This window comes from Hyaena hyaena, unplaced genomic scaffold, assembly GCF_003009895.1.
Source record: "Hyaena hyaena isolate Hyena2069 unplaced genomic scaffold, ASM300989v1 scaffold_208, whole genome shotgun sequence".
Classification (NCBI taxonomy): Eukaryota; Metazoa; Chordata; class Mammalia; order Carnivora; family Hyaenidae; genus Hyaena; species Hyaena hyaena.
The window spans coordinates 1,319,892-1,337,106 of NW_024080839.1; the positions used below are offsets into that span (position 1 = coordinate 1,319,892).

At 46.2% G+C, this 17,215-nt stretch overlaps 1 protein-coding gene across 3 annotated transcripts in view; it reads right to left on the reverse strand.

The window, feature by feature from the left end:
• Positions 1–2,132: 2,132 nt before the first annotated feature.
• Positions 2,133–17,215, reverse strand: part of ESR2 (estrogen receptor 2) — a 67,382-nt gene continuing 52,299 nt past the window's right edge. For 2 of the 3 annotated variants that reach the window (XM_039242157.1, XM_039242160.1), the window contains 2 exons: positions 10,818–10,998; positions 8,314–8,796 (listed from right to left, as the gene is read on the reverse strand). In XM_039242157.1, the coding sequence (XP_039098088.1) occupies positions 8,607–8,796; positions 10,818–10,998 (371 nt within the window). In that variant the 3' untranslated portion in view covers positions 8,314–8,606. Of the gene's footprint in view, positions 2,242–8,313; positions 8,797–10,817; positions 10,999–17,215 lie in introns of those variants that run through there. The other variant, XM_039242159.1, reaches the window with a different exon arrangement.

The window sequence follows — 17,215 nt, forward strand, 5'->3', positions numbered from 1 at the left end:
CTTTTGTTGCACTGGATTATGTTACAAATTAAGTGTTATGCGTAACCTTACATAGCACAAAAATTAATTGCCGGGGAGGGAGTGGTGCGCCCGACTTCAGCTCAGGTCTTCATCTCAGGATTTGTGGGTTCGAGCCCCAACAGCAGGTGCTCTGCTGCCAGCCCATAGCCCACTTTGGATCCTCTGTCCCCCTCTCTCTGCCTCTCTCAAAATAAATGTTTCATTTTTAATTTTTTTTAATGTCTGTTTGAGAGCCAGAGCCAGAGAGAGGGAGACACAGAATCTGAAACAGGCTTCAAGTCTCAGAGCTGTTGTGGTAGAGGCCCCTCCCTAAGGAATGTGGTAAGAAAAGACCTCAAGATAAGGGAAGGCAACCTGGCTATGTGCATACGTGACATCCCTCAGGACCCTGTAACATGAGACCACCTGATGAGACTGTATGCCTGTACATTACCCATATGTGGGAGACAAAGCAATAGAAAATGCATAAAAGGCTACACCACCTGAGGTTTGGGGTTCAACTTTTCAGGTACAGAGCCAACTGAGCCTGTGCCGGCACGAATAAAGTTGCTTTCTGGAAAGTAAAGCCTCAGTGTTACGACTCTCCGTGCAAGAAACCTGCTACACTGTCAGCACAGAGCCTGGTGCAGGGCTCAAACTCCCCAACCGTGAGATCATGACCTGAGCCAAAGTTGGATGCTTAACCGACTGAACCACCCAGGCGCCCTAATAAATAAACTTTTAAAAAATATATATTTGGGGGGATTTATTGGTTTTAATTCTAAGCTAAGCTGTATATTTTTATTTAACTTTGTACAGAATAACATAGGAGATCTAAACTCCCACAACCTGTATATGTAGAAATTATCCAGTGTGTGGCCCTCCAGTGCTGTAGGGAGTGATGAGGGCATATCAGTGAAGGTGGGTACAAAGGAAATGTTGCTTTCACCCAGATTTTTCTATCCCCAGCTCTCTCCAAAGCGAACAGATTTTAACAAATGGTATAGGAATTAGAAGTCACTGACCCAGTTCCTAGGTCAACTGTTCCTAACCTGTAGCTCTTGACACGGGGGAGACACCACTGACTTAAAGGTCACCTCCATCGGGACCCCCTCGCCTCTTCTGCCCAGCACAGACCTCAGGGGAAGCCAAGGACACTTGCCTGTGGATGAAGCCCAGACTCAGCGCCAGGGGCCCCTTCCGTGGGTCAGACATCCCCAAGACATGTGCAGGTTCCTGAGCAGCTAGACGTAAAAGGGCCAGTTGGAAGAGACTCAGTCTTCACTTTACCAAATTGATGAAAGCGTTTGATAGGGAGAAAAGGGCACTTAAAAAAAAATTTTTTTTTTTTTAAGTAAGCTTCATACCCAGTGAAGAGCCCAGTTATAGGGCTTGAACTTACAACCCTGAGATCAAGACCTCAGCTAAGATCAAGAGTCAGATACCTAACCGAGCCACCCAGACGCCTCAGGTACTTTTTTTTTCCTTAAACTGCTAAGCCTTTTGATACTTTAAAATAATTCATTTCTGGGGCACCTGGGTGGCTCAGTCACTTGAGCATCTGACTTCAGCTCAGGTCATGATCTCACGGGTTCATGGATTCGAGCCCCGCATCGGGCTCTGTGCTGACAGCTAGCTCAGAGCCTGGAGCCTGCTTCAGATTCTGTGTCTCCCTCTCCTCCTGACCTTCCCCTGCTCGCACTATCTGTCTCAGAAATAAATAAAACATTAAAAATAAATAATTCCTTTCTTTTCATGGATTACAAAAGTCCCAGAGGGACATTTAAGGGGAAAATGGTACCCAAGCCTTTGCTCTAAGTCACTGAGTTGGTTAGAAGGTCCTTGCTCCAGTTTTGTAGAATCTTGACCTCCTTCTCTTCCTTCCAGTCCAAAGGAGGCGATGGTTCTAGAAACCTTTGACTGGAGCAAGTCAAAGTTGCAGTGAAAGAAAAGTGTCTACATTTTAAAGCCTAATTGTGCCCATACATTCTCAAAATAAGGGTCTTTGAGTCTTGAGTCTATACTCCAGGCTTCTAAACACTACCCTCACCCTCAACAGGCCTTCCTTCACTCCAAGCTCTTGTCCTGAGCTTTTATATTCCCAGACACTTGTCCTGAGATCATCTGTTTTACAACTTTAAGAGGTTTTGCATCTTCCATTCCCCACAAGGGAGGGACATTTTTAAGCAACTATTGGCATTAAGATAACTTCAGTATGAATAAATAATTTTTCTCCCCATCCCTAATGGAGTACAATACTTAGATGGGGGTACTTACAGAAAATCTACCCAAATAATGGATGCACTGCAAACCAGGACTTTTATATGTGTGAGCTGCATTTTATTTGGACACACAGTGCCTGTGGTCCTAAATCACTAGGGTGAGATTAGTTGACCAAAGATTAAATCGCTGCTGTTTAAAAAGTCTTTGACAGGGGCGCCTGGGTGGCATAGTCGATAAAGTGTCCAATCTCGTGGTTCATGAGTTCGAGCCCCAAATCAGGCTCTGTGCTGACAGCTCAGAGACTGGAGCCTGCTTCAGATTCTGTGTCCCCCTCTCTCTCTCTGCCCCTCCCCCACTGGCACTGTCTCTCTCAAAAATAAACATTAAAAAAATTTTTTCTTTCAAGTCTTTGACAGCTTAAGACAGATTCCTAACCCTCCTGAAATTGTAGGCAAGTGTTTGTTGCTTATGTACCTTTTTCTGGGAAGAGTGTCCATGGTTTTCACCAAATTCTTAAAGGGTGCTGCAAACGTAAAATAGAATTCAGAATACAATGGGAACATGGACTACTTAAGCCTAATTATTGAAAGTTCTTATATTCCCAACAAATACATTTTTAAAGCCAAAATTATGAAAAACACTTTATTTAGCTTATGTCACATTAAACTTCTTTCCATAAACATTAAGGGGACACAGCAGCAGGGAAAAGTCATAGTGGAAGGAATGGGAAGCAGACCTCAAAATCTGCTGTCACACAACAGCAAACATTCATTTGTAAAAAGGCCCAAATGTAAGCTTAATGGTACAAAGCGTTCACCTGAAAAAATGACAAGCTAAAGCCAGCCAACGGGCTCTGAGGTACACAGGACCACTGGATGACAAAGTCACAGCACCGAGGGTCTAGGCAGTGAGACACCCAAAGCAGAACAACAAACGTGCGGAGACTGTGCTAACAGGAGCAGCTCAGGGCTGGTGTTCGCAAGCCTTAGCCCTTCCCACGAAGGAAATCCTCCCACACATTAACAAGCGGCTAGGATCCTTGGAACTCCAAAAAAAAAAAAAAAGGAAGGATGGGAGGGAGGGAGGGAGGAAGGAAAAGAAAGAAAGAAGGAAAGGAAAGGAAGGAAGGAAGGAAGAAAGAAAGAAGAAAGAAAGGAAGGAAGGAAAAAAGAGAGAGAAAGAAAGAAAGAGAGAAAGATAGATTCTTGACTCCAAAGCAACAAAAGGGTTCTAAGATCACATATCGCAGAGACATTGCACATCTTAGAGCTGTCACTGGGGCCGAAATCCCAGCAACTTGGAGAGCTATAAAGAAAAATCGGCATGTGCTTCACACTATTGTATACCAGACTCCACGCAGATGCATGAGAAAGTACCTGGAAGGTGTGAGAACTTTACAAGGGCAAATTTCCACCCTGTACTCCACTCCAGTGCATTTGGGGAAAGCAACAGCAGATAGAAGGAGGTGACAGGAATACGACCCACTGGCTTATGAGCCCAGCATGTGAGGACAAGAACAATAAAACTACTCTCATTTTCTGTTCCACTTGTATAAAGTTTAGTGCAGAGCCCATCTCAGCTGAGAAGGTAGGAGGATCTAAAGATACAATAGAAGGCAACCATAACTTTTTTTTTTTTTTTTTTTTTGAGAGAGAGAGAGGGAGGGCACAAGTGAGCAAGGTGCAGAGAGAAAGGAAGAGGAGAAAGGGAATTCCATGAGAGGAAGAGAGAAGTGGGGCTCACCCGGAGCAGGACACAAGCTCCCGAACCGTAAGATCATGACCTGAGCTGAAGTCAGATGCTAAAGACTGAGCCACCCAGGTGCCCAGAGGCAACCCTAACATTAGTGCGTGCTACACACCAAGATTCACGTCAAGCAACAGACCTACAGACGCATGGCCTGCAGCAGGAACAATACTGGCCAGGCAAGCAGAAGACTTACATTCCTGTCCAGGTTTTGCCATAAGTAGTTTTATGACTTCGAGCAGGTCAGTTTATCCCTCTGGGCTTTTACACATGGATCAAAGATGAGACTCAACGTCTATGTCAAGTTGGGAAGTTGGGAAGGCCCCACTTAAACCACAGCAGCCATGCATGTCAGATGGCAACTGATAAATGGATTCTGCAGTCTAAAAATATTTCTTTAGTGTTTTGGGGTTTTCTTTGTGTTTTGTTTTGTTTTTAACTAAACTGCATGATGACTTTAAGCTTTGGACTTTTACCTGTGTTTAGCTCTGTCACTTACTGCCCTGTGTGACCTTGAGCAAGTTTGCTTCTACCCTCTATCTTCCAGAGCAAGAAAATTAGTATAACAGTAATTATTGTGAGGAGTAAATACAAAAGTATGAGGCATTGAGAACTGTGCCTGGCACACCGTAAGAGTTCCACAAATACTATTTTTAGGTACCAAATAATGTATTTTTATGATTTCCTTCACATAACCTTTATTATGTTGTCTAAAAGGCTTTTAGCAGCTTAAATAAATGGGTCAAATCTTATTAAATAAAAACGTTTTGTTTCAAAATAGACCTAGATACTGAAGGTGCACCTTGAATTTGAAAAGGTGTCCATATATGTAAGCTTCTTAACTGATTTAAATAAAAACCCAACTGTTTTCACATGCTAGAATATTCTAGATTTGCTTCAACCTAGCTTGCTTATGATTATGTAAGTTGCTCTGCCAAGAACTGGTAACTCCTTTGTTTTTACTGAAGTCTAGAATAATTGGCTTTCTAGCTGAGTGGGCAGTTGAAATAATCCAGATAAAGATGATTTCACTGCAGACCTTGTGTTGATCTGCCTTGTTTTAATACAGTTGAGACCCTCTAGATTTGTGATTAGGCTGACAATCTTCTGTTCCCACCTCAAGTTTTTAAGAAATATCTCTTCAAACTGATGTTACAGTCGAATCCTCTGTAACTGGTCCCAGTGGCGTGAATGTGATGGGCCTGAGGCCACACAGGGGCTGGGGGGAGAGGGGGGAAGGAGGACAATGTGTGCACACTGGCTGTGCAGCCTTAGGCTGCACAAGGTCCTCTCTAGGGACTGCCAGTTCCCTCCTAGGAATCCGAGTGAACACTCTGTTCTAATGTTCTCTGTGTTAAGAATATTCCATGTCAATTATTTCAATAAGATTTGTCTATATGATCCCATATGAGACACTCGCATTTTTGGAATTAAGCCCAAGTCACATTTGTCTCTCACAAATAAGTTTCTCACGTTAAACAATAACTTGCAGATCAAAATGGAAGAAAAGAATCTTGCCACACGAGTATGAGGCAAAGCTAAGATTGCTTTTCCATAATACATAAAATGTAGTGGGTGGGTTTTTTTTTTTTCCCCTCCGATACTCAAGTTAATTCTTGTTTACATTTATCCGGTCCTATTTCCCTGAGTTAATTTCTTTTGAAAACTGATCTTGAAAACAACAAAATCCTGGCTTAGCTGTGGCAGAATTTTAAGTTGTCCATAGGTCACTTTGAGGGGGTGTGGATACACCCCCAAATGATTAATCTTTAAAATGGAGACTGAGGGTTTACCAAAAACATAAAACCTGCACACTAGTGTCATCTTCAGAGGACACGTTTGGAGCAGATGGGCACAGAGATTCAAAACGCTCCATCTGCAGAGGGAGAAAGGGCTCTAAAATATTCTAAACAAAATGAAGAACACTTTTCAACTATAGATCATGTTATCTCAACTGTCTACTTGGCCCAGACCCCAGTTCTAAGAGCCAGCCTTGCACCGAGGAGGCCCCCCAGGCCAGACTAACCTGTACCAGCAGCACAACCCCGCATGGCCAAGGAGAAATGACCGACAGTGTTACATCCCCCTCATGGGCTGACTATAAATGCAGTGAAGCAAGCAGCCTCAAGAAGCACGCGGGAATAATGAAGCATGTGCAGTGGGCACTGTAAGGGTTTACACAAGCACATGCACCATCCAGGCCATCACGGGATTGGGCATGGTCAGTGCTTAGACACCTGAGACAAATCTGGTTTCTACCCCGGGCAGCAAAATCCAACCTAAAAAATGTCACTGCATGCTACTGGGGCAGTGGTGTGGGCCTCATTCTGTTTCGTTTTTGTTTTTGAACCTGGTAGTCTCTTGTAAATGCAATTAAGAAAATTTCATCAGCAGGGGCACCTGGGTCGCTCAGTCAGTTAAGCGTCTGACTTCAGCTCAAGTCATGATCTCACAGTATCCTGAGTTCAGGTCCTGCATCGGGCTCTGTGCTGTGAGCACAGATCCTCTGTCTCCCTCTCTCTCAGCTTGTGCGTGCTCTCTCTCTCTCTCAGCAAATACTTGTTCAAGACTGCCTCCTTTGCCTCCCACTTCCCATTTCTCTAGCCTGGTATCTTCCGTTTGGCATGCGGGGTTCTAGGCTGGCCAGAAAGAGAGAAGACTGACCTTCTGGAAGACACTGGTTCCTCAGTTCCTGTAAAAGGCAGCTCATGTGATCTGTACCGAATCTCACCTAGGCTGCAACACTGAGCCACTAGGAATAATTCCAGACCACCTCACACTACAGACCATGGCGTGTTCTCTAGGTCTGTGTCCAAGTGTTTCGGAAACGGCTCTGCTCAACTTTTAGTAAAACTGTGCCAATATCAAAATTAAGAATTATTCAAGGTCTCCCTAGCAGAAACCAACCTTTACAACATTGAATTTAATCTTTCTAACAATGATTTAGTAAATACAGAATGTGCTAGCCAAAGTGAATCTATTTTCAAAAAGAGAATGGGTTTAACCTCCTATCACAAGGTAATTTTTTAAAACATCATCAAAAAAATCAAACACGATTATTTAACTGCTCACTTCCAAGGTACGGATGTAACTCCCTTTACGCATTCACTATGTTCCTGAAGATTTCGATTATTAAAAAGTGAGCTAAAATTGTAATTTCAGAGGTGCTTTATCACCTTGTCCTATTTATGTTCCGCTTGCGATAGGAACGAATAGTTTACAAAGTTTCTATTTCCCTCAGCTCACCATATAAATATTCTGATAAAATAGTTTAAAAGAGCCCTAGGATGTAAAAGAATTCTTGCTATAATTATCCCTTAATATATATATTTTTTAAATGGAGTTCACAACCCAGGTCTTTGTTCAAGTGATATGCTCACCAAATCTACACAGGTTGGCCCTGAACCCGACACACCGGTGTGTCTGTAGCCATTCATCTGTCCACAGAACAGCGTGCCTTGCACACACACAGCCTGACGTGCTCCTGTCCATGGATGGCTGATGTGGCGCTTGTGGCCGCCCCAGGGAGGCTGTGGCTATGACCCAAACCCACAGGGGAAACCCATTCCTACAAACCCTGGGCCCTTCTCCAGCACACACCAGGCACCTTGGGACAAGAGAGTTTGAAGGAAGGAAATTTCCAGAGGCAGGAAGATTGAAATCACCACAATCCTCCATGAAAGTGATCACAGACACACATGCACCCCAAATAATTAGCAGGCTCTGTGCATGCAAATCCAGAGGAATGAAATTCTATAAAGTCGGTGGCAAGGTCGGGGGGGGGGGAAGAACATGACTCACTCCCCAGCCTGACCCCCAGCTCCCCAGGTCGCAATCCCTTTGGCCTTCAACGGTAATAGTGATACGTGACCTCTGTCCTCACAGATGTGTGAAGTAGCATGGAACTAATTCATTCACTGTTGTAGTTTTCAATCCTACAGTCAAGTCGCCCAGAAGAGAGCAAACAGAGGCCTACGGGCAGGTTAGGTGGCACAAAAAAGGTTAGTCCACTTCCTAGGGCGCCTGGGTGGCTCAGTCGATTGGGCGTCCAACTTCGGCTCAGGTCATGATCTAACAGTTTGTGAGTTCAAGCCCCATATCGGGCTCTGTGCTGACAGCTCGGAGACTGGAGCCTGCTTCGGACTCTGTGTCTCCCTCTCTCTCTGCCCCTCCTCTACTCTCACTCTGTCTCTCTCTTTCTCAAAAATAAACAAACATTAAAAAAAAATTTAAAGGTTAGCCCACTTTTTAAAAGTGCCACATTCTCTCCCCTCTCTACCTTACAAACTTTCCACATCGGATTTCCACCATTCATTCCAAAACCTTCAGGATGTTTCCCAGGGAAGCAGAAGGGAGATGGAAAATAAGAAAGGGACCACACTGAGATCCTAAGAGGCCGAGCAAGATGTAAACTCTGCATTCAAACATGCCCCCTGGCTTTTTCACCCTGACTCCTGGGAAGTGGGGAGGTCGGGTGAAGAACGGTACATGGCTGAGCCTAACATGACCCAATGAGGGACCACGCAGGAGAAAGACGATGAAGCCCGCCCACTTCCAGGTGGAGCTCACGGTTTGCATTTGGGGTTCACACTTCAGCCTCTGACCTCCTCTGCGGCCTGTTCGCCTCAGGATGGGCATCACTGAGGAGACTGGGGGCTCTGAGAGCCCTCTTTGCTCTTACTCTCCTCTGCTGCGCTGCACTGGGACCCTGGGATCAAGGACTTGTGTCCGCGAAGCGTGTGGGCATTCAGCATCTCCAGCAGCAGGTCGTAGACCGGGACCACGTTTTTGCACTTCATGTTGAGCAGGTGTTCCATGCCCTTGTTACTGCGGGGACAAAGACATGCTGAGTCTTTCCCTCAAGGCGGCCGTAGGAACTTCGAAATCTTCCCCAACTCTCCCAGCAAAGGCGGTCCACTCCACACACCCCAAACTTCCCCTGGTCATTTGTGCTACATAGGATCCTTCCATCTGCCTCCTTCAATAATCTACACTTAAGGGCAAGGACCTCAGTGTCCCACCACCCACCCACAGTGTCCTGACAGAACCCGGCATAGAGGGCAATTCTCGCTGTTGCTGTCTGTATAGTTGCCGTCAACCAGCAAATATATTGCTCCTGGGGGCAATACAAGGTTAGGTTCCTGAGAGGCTCTGGTCACATTTTCATCATCCGATTCATACATAACCTAGGTGTGCCTGTTTTTTTGTTTAAAGACACCTTATTTAACATACCTTGTTGCTTCATTAACATTTAACTCACAGCCTATGGTACTATAGCTCATGCAAGAACAAAGCTTATCTAACACCCATCTTTTCTCCATAAGGCACATCCACAGCCTTCGTGCACTTAGGGACACTGATAGTGCTTCAGCACTGGGCTTGGAGGCCATTTCTAGACAGTGAAATCTCCCAACGAAAAGCATAAATATGCAAAAATGTGGCACTAAAGGGACCACGCAAAGGACATTTCTTTACACTACGAGCGCCGAACCAAGAATGCAAGTGTCACCTTGTCTGACCTCCGTTGGGAATGTAAATGTGGGCAACTCAAATTTTTTGCCGCTCTGCGTATGTTCTTGAAAGACCACAAAAAATGCCATTGAGTGTGGATTCAGGGGTTACAAGTAAATTTGGAAAAGTAGTCAACTTTGCAAATACAGAATCGTGAATAATGAGAACAGACCATATCTGTTCTGAAAATGATTGTGTGGTAAATAATCATTCAAGAGGAAACAAGGCACAGGCTGTTTTCATTTCTTTCCCCTTGTAATAATTCTTTTTTTTTTTTAATGTTTTATTTATTTCTAGGAGAGAGAGAGAGAGACAGCGCGAGCAGGGGAGGGTCGGAGAGAGAGGGAGTCACAGACTGAAACAGGCTCCAGGCTCTGAGCTGGCAGTCAGCACAGAGCCCGACGCGGGGCTCGAACCCACAAACCGCGAGATCATGACCTAAGCGAAAGTCGGACGCTTAACTGACTAAGCCACCCAGGCGCCCCTCCCCTTGTAATAATCCTTGAGGTGAATACTGTCCGTGTCCATGGCCCCTAGACTTTTGTGCTCCTTGGGTAGCAAGTACTTTTTTCCCAGCACAGAGCTACCATCCTCCACTGCCCCTTCATCAGTACACATGACTTATGTTCCCTGAACACACCCCACTCACGGCCCTACCTTCCTAAACCTGCGGGCCTCGCCAGTTCCCTTGGGTCTCGTTCTTAACGTCCTGATGCTCTCATGAGAACAGAACCACTCTTTAAGCAGAAACACAGGTCCACCAAGGTTATGTATGAATCGGAGGATGAAAATGTTGTGACCAGAGCCTCTCAGGAACCTGACCCTGTACTTCCCCCAGGAGCAATGCATTTGCTAATTCGGTACCTCCCCAGATCACTAGCCTCAGGAGTTGATCCAGAGGAGCTGAGTTTAGCCTCGAAAAGAAAATGACCTCAGAGTAGTGCTGCAGGGATGGGAGGCACTTCACGTTAGTGGAGACACTGCCCCTTTAAGAATTCCATGAACAAGCCCTAACCCCCAGCAACTAAAAAACAGATGAAGGATGCCATAAATACCCTATAAGGTGGCACGTGACAGCAATTCAGTGCCCACTATGCCAATCTTTGGCCACAAGCACATGCACTGAAGAAGGGACCCTCCCCCCCCATTCCCTTTTAGGGGGTTATTTTCCTTTAGAGGTAAAAATTCTACCTTATTACTCTCAAACCTACAAACATTTTCCCAAGGCTCTTTACCCTTCTCAGAGCATGTGCACGCTCCCCCTCACCCCCACACAGTCAGTGGAGCCCCGCCCCCCCGCCCACCACCACCACCACCACCACTGCCCAGGACTGTACCTGGCGTGTCTGACGTGAGAAAGGAGCATCAGGAGGTTAGCCAGGCGAACTGGCTGCTGCTGGGAGGGAATCCCGCTCTTGGCAATCACCCAGACCAGAGCATCGGTCACAGCGTTCAGCAAGTGAGTCAGTTTCCGGCTGCTCTCAGCCTCCTGGGTTGCTGCGGCTAACGGGTACATGCCTAGACAGAGAATAACAGCCACAAGTCATTGCTCTGAGGGAACGGAACGGAAGGCATGTATCCAGCAGCTAAGCGTGCCTACATTCTCCACAAAGGTGAGCAAATTCATCTGAGTTGTTCTGACCCCTGCACATGTGGTGAAATCTTCTCTTCACCTGCCCATGATGTCCTTCCCCCAAGAGCCAGCCCTGTCGCCAAACCTGGCTGAATGCGGGCAGACTAACTGTTCTCTCAAAATGTCACCTGGCCCACACTGTGGCACTTCCTAGCAGTAAACCTATTTAGTGGCCTGAGACCATTACGTGGTGTTTCTCAGCTGTAGCCACAGAAACATAGAGATGGTCAGAGAGTGAGATTAATTCTACTCTTAGCCCCTAGGAGGCCCCCTCAGCTAAGGGGACTTTAACAAACATAAATGAATGACCACGGCGATGTAGCCTCCCCTGTCCACCCCTCATGTGTGCTGCATGATGACAGTCATGGCAGGCCCGCTGTCCAGGCCCTTGGCATCACACCTCCGGTGGCACCTTGCTGGGGCAGGAAGTCCATCAGGCCAGTTTCCTAGTTCTTCCGGCCCAAGCATCTCACTGGGCACAGCTTGCAGGCACATGGCTCCTAAGATCCCCCAAAGTCGCCCTGCCCTGCAAGGAGGCTGCTCCCCGCCCCGGTCCCCTAGCCTGAGTGTAATCCCCCTCTGACTCTGGGATCTGAGATACTGTGGCCTCCCAGTAGTTGCAAAATAATGGCTCAGGTAAATCCTCTTGGCCCCACAGCCCCCATCAAGCCTGATTCCTCCATTTCTAGAAGCAGGGAAATAATTATCTTCTCTTCCAGGCTGTTTCAAAGTAAGAATAAATGGCGACTCTGTGGAATCAAAAAGGGAGCCACCAGCCATGCGCTACGAGGATAATGATGACGGGCACATCATCATCCATGGAATTCAGGCCCTTTCCGTTCTCTTTTCTTATTGACATTTTTAGTTCAATTAAGGTAGTTCATTTCAACACAGCTCAGTGGAGGCCAGGGACATACCGAACCACAATTATGCAAATGCAATGCTTCACCATGCCCCGGGGGCATGTCCCTTCTCGATGTCTGATGATATGGGCTTAAAATAGTCCTCTTTCTATAATAGCCCAGAACTGCTTCTCTAACCCACGGGCTCACGTCATTCTCCACAGTGACTCTTCCTGAATCCCCCCACGTCCTCAGAACTCTGACTGAATTCCATGGCAGGTGACCCACCCTCCCACTGCAGGAGGAACAAGCCCTGCCCTTGGCCCAACAGGTCCCCTCTGAGCCACCAAAATGCAAACCCACTCACGAGGCTCCCTTTCATGACTTCACAGCTTTTGGGCCAGAGTCCAAACCATCTGGTGCAGCTTTCAAGGGCACCAGGCTGCACTCTGCTCTTTTCATCTTCATTTCCCACCACAGCCCACCTTGAACCCTTTTGACTCCAGAGCACGTGACGCACAGAACATGCCGAACTTTCTGCTTAGGACCTCTCTCTCTCTCTCTCCCTCTCCTCCTCACCACCCTCCCTCTCTTGCTTATCCACATCCACTCCTCCTTTAGATCCCAGCCTGGTTGTGAACTTCCTTCTGGATGCTTCCCTGACCTCCCTACTGTCCCACCCTAAGTCTACTTTGGGTTCTCCTCTAAAGTTCTGACAGTGCCCTGTGCACTCCAACCTCCATGTTGTCCCACATCCTGGATTTCCTTATACACACCTATGGCCACCCTTTCACCCTCAGAGACACTGGACAGAAGCACTTTGAAAGGACAGACCCTGTCTGCTTATCATTATATCCTTATCACCTAGTGCAAAGATGGGCATGGAATAAATACTCACAAAGGGAAGAATTAGGCTGAATTTACATAGGTTCAGATTTTTACAAAGTGTTAGCCAATCACACCATCATAATTTGAAATGATAAAAATGCAGGATGGGGCACCTGGGTGGCTCAGTCGATTAAGCCTCTGACTTCGGCTCAGGTCATGATCTCACATTCGTGGGTTTGAGTCCCGCATCGGGCTCTGTGCTGATAGCTCAGAGCCTGGAGCCTGCTTCAGATTCTGTGTTTCCCTCTCTCTCTGACCTCCCCCTCTCATGCTCTGTCTCTTTCTGTCTCAAAAATAAATAAAAACACTTAAAAAAATTTTTTTAATGTAGGCTAATGCATATTTTAGGGATACACACAGAAAATTATTAATCAAACTAAGCTTACTTCCCCTAAAATTGACCTCAGCTGCATTAACAAGTGCTCTCTTTTAACTACTCTTCAGTCTATTCTTCTACATGATGTGTGCTCCATGGATTTCTGCTGTCAAAAAAATATTTTTGGATTTTTTAAATTTTTTAAAATGTTTATTTTTGAGAGACAGAGACAGAGCATAAGCAGGGGAGGGGTAGGGGCGCTGGGTGGCTTAGTCGGTTAAGCGTCCGACTTTCACTTAGGTCATGATCTCGCGGTTCGTGGGTTCGAGCCCCACGTCGGGCTCTGTGCTGACTGCCAGCTCAGAGCCTGGAGCCTGTTTCAGAGTCTGTGATTCCCTCTCTCTCTGACCCTCCCCTGCTCACGCTGTCTCTCTCTATCTCTCCTAGAAATAAATAAAACATTTTAAAAAATTAAAAAAAAATAAACGTTTAAGCAGGGGAGGGGTAGAGAGAGAGAGGGAGACACAGAATCCGAAGCAGACTCTAGGCTCCGAGCTGTCAGACCAGAGCCTGATGCAGGGCTCAAACTCACAGACTGTGAGATCACGACCTGAGCCGAAGTTGGCCACTCAACCAAATATACATTTTTGGATTCTAAAAGGAGACAAAACTGTGTCCCTGTACATGTGTCAGTCCAAAGTGACAAAGTGAAAATATAAAAATAAATCCTCAGCTGAGTATACAAATGTTCATAGCACCATTACTCATGATAGCCTAAAAGTGGAAACAAATCTAGTGCCCACTGACTAGTAAATGGATAAACAAGAGGTGTGATGGCCATACAATAGAATATTACTCAGCCATAAAAGAAGAACACAATGCTGATTCATGTTACAACATGGATGAACCTTGAAAACCTTATGCTAAGTGAAAGAAGTGTAAGTTATAAAGGACCCCATTTTGTATGGTTCCATGTATAGGATGTGTCCACAACAGACAAATCTATACACAGGAGTTGTGGCTGCCTAGGAGTGAGAGTGGGACAGAAATTAGGGAATGATGGCTAATGAGAACAGGCCTTCTTTTGGGGTGATGAAAATGTTCTAAAGTTGGCTGTGATGATAGGTGCATAAGTCTATGGACACACTGAAATCCACTGAATTGTATACTTTAAATGGGTGAATTGTATAGTATGGGAATCCCTCTTCATAGAGGAGTAGTCACTGCCAAGGGCAAGCCCTGGGTCTTCTACAGGCCGTGGGGGCAGCTCCATACAGGACCATCACCACCAATCACTAACAAGGAGTTTGGGGATGAGAGTCACTTAAGTTTTGGAAGGGCTGTATCAACTTTAGATATGGGAGAAGTTTTAGGGGTGGCTCAGTCAGTTAAGCGTTTGACTTTGGCTCAGGTCATGATCCCATGGTTCGTGAATTCGAGCCCCACATTGGGCTCTGTGCTGACAGCTCAGAGCCTGGAGCCTGCTTTGGATTCTGTGTCTCCCTCTCTGCCTTTCCCCTGCTCCCACTCTATTGCTCTCTCCCTCTCATAAACAAACATTTTTAAAAAATTGTTGAGCGGCACCTGGGTGGCTTAGTCGGTTAAGCGTCCGACTTTCGCTTAGGTCATGATCTCGTGGTTCGTGGGTTCGAGCCCCACGTCGGGCTCTGTGCTGACTGCCAGCTCAGAGCCTGGAGCCTGCTTCAGATTCTGTGTCTCCCTCTCTCTCTGACCCTCCCCTGCTCACACTGTCTCTCTCTCTCTCTCCTAGAAATAAAACATTTAAAAAAAATTGTTTAAAGACATGGGAAAAGTTTTTATATGAAGAAAGATGACCCTCTATAAAATCATCCTGGAGAGGAACTTAGCTGAAAATACCCACTTTGCCACCTCATTGGTCAGCAGTGCCCCGCCTGCACTGTGGGCATCCACACACCCTAGGGATCACCAAACATGCACTTACAGAGTAATTGCGAAGGGGCAGGCTCTGGCCGGGCAGGGAATGGGACACAAAGCCCTCACCTCCAGGATGCACACCACCCACACACACACGTAACAGAAATTAATCTCCTCTACACACCAAAAGTAAAAACATCAGCCAGGATTCATTTTAGAACACAATTAAATTACTTTACATGAAACTAAGGAAATACAGTAGAAAAGGCAACATCTTGGCACCATGCCACACACATACCAAAGAAAGTAAAATAAAAGCAAAGACATAGTCTCTTCTCCTCTTNGCCTCCCAGTAGTTGCAAAATAATGGCTCAGGTAAATCCTCTTGGCCCCACAGCCCCCATCAAGCCTGATTCCTCCATTTCTAGAAGCAGGGAAATAATTATCTTCTCTTCCAGGCTGTTTCAAAGTAAGAATAAATGGCGACTCTGTGGAATCAAAAAGGGAGCCACCAGCCATGCGCTACGAGGATAATGATGACGGGCACATCATCATCCATGGAATTCAGGCCCTTTCCGTTCTCTTTTCTTATTGACATTTTTAGTTCAATTAAGGTAGTTCATTTCAACACAGCTCAGTGGAGGCCAGGGACATACCGAACCACAATTATGCAAATGCAATGCTTCACCATGCCCCGGGGGCATGTCCCTTCTCGATGTCTGATGATATGGGCTTAAAATAGTCCTCTTTCTATAATAGCCCAGAACTGCTTCTCTAACCCACGGGCTCACGTCATTCTCCACAGTGACTCTTCCTGAATCCCCCCACGTCCTCAGAACTCTGACTGAATTCCATGGCAGGTGACCCACCCTCCCACTGCAGGAGGAACAAGCCCTGCCCTTGGCCCAACAGGTCCCCTCTGAGCCACCAAAATGCAAACCCACTCACGAGGCTCCCTTTCATGACTTCACAGCTTTTGGGCCAGAGTCCAAACCATCTGGTGCAGCTTTCAAGGGCACCAGGCTGCACTCTGCTCTTTTCATCTTCATTTCCCACCACAGCCCACCTTGAACCCTTTTGACTCCAGAGCACGTGACGCACAGAACATGCCGAACTTTCTGCTTAGGACCTCTCTCTCTCTCTCTCCCTCTCCTCCTCACCACCCTCCCTCTCTTGCTTATCCACATCCACTCCTCCTTTAGATCCCAGCCTGGTTGTGAACTTCCTTCTGGATGCTTCCCTGACCTCCCTACTGTCCCACCCTAAGTCTACTTTGGGTTCTCCTCTAAAGTTCTGACAGTGCCCTGTGCACTCCAACCTCCATGTTGTCCCACATCCTGGATTTCCTTATACACACCTATGGCCACCCTTTCACCCTCAGAGACACTGGACAGAAGCACTTTGAAAGGACAGACCCTGTCTGCTTATCATTATATCCTTATCACCTAGTGCAAAGATGGGCATGGAATAAATACTCACAAAGGGAAGAATTAGGCTGAATTTACATAGGTTCAGATTTTTACAAAGTGTTAGCCAATCACACCATCATAATTTGAAATGATAAAAATGCAGGATGGGGCACCTGGGTGGCTCAGTCGATTAAGCCTCTGACTTCGGCTCAGGTCATGATCTCACATTCGTGGGTTTGAGTCCCGCATCGGGCTCTGTGCTGATAGCTCAGAGCCTGGAGCCTGCTTCAGATTCTGTGTTTCCCTCTCTCTCTGACCTCCCCCTCTCATGCTCTGTCTCTTTCTGTCTCAAAAATAAATAAAAACACTTAAAAAAATTTTTTTAATGTAGGCTAATGCATATTTTAGGGATACACACAGAAAATTATTAATCAAACTAAGCTTACTTCCCCTAAAATTGACCTCAGCTGCATTAACAAGTGCTCTCTTTTAACTACTCTTCAGTCTATTCTTCTACATGATGTGTGCTCCATGGATTTCTGCTGTCAAAAAAATATTTTTGGATTTTTTAAATTTTTTAAAATGTTTATTTTTGAGAGACAGAGACAGAGCATAAGCAGGGGAGGGGTAGGGGCGCTGGGTGGCTTAGTCGGTTAAGCGTCCGACTTTCACTTAGGTCATGATCTCGCGGTTCGTGGGTTCGAGCCCCACGTCGGGCTCTGTGCTGACTGCCAGCTCAGAGCCTGGAGCC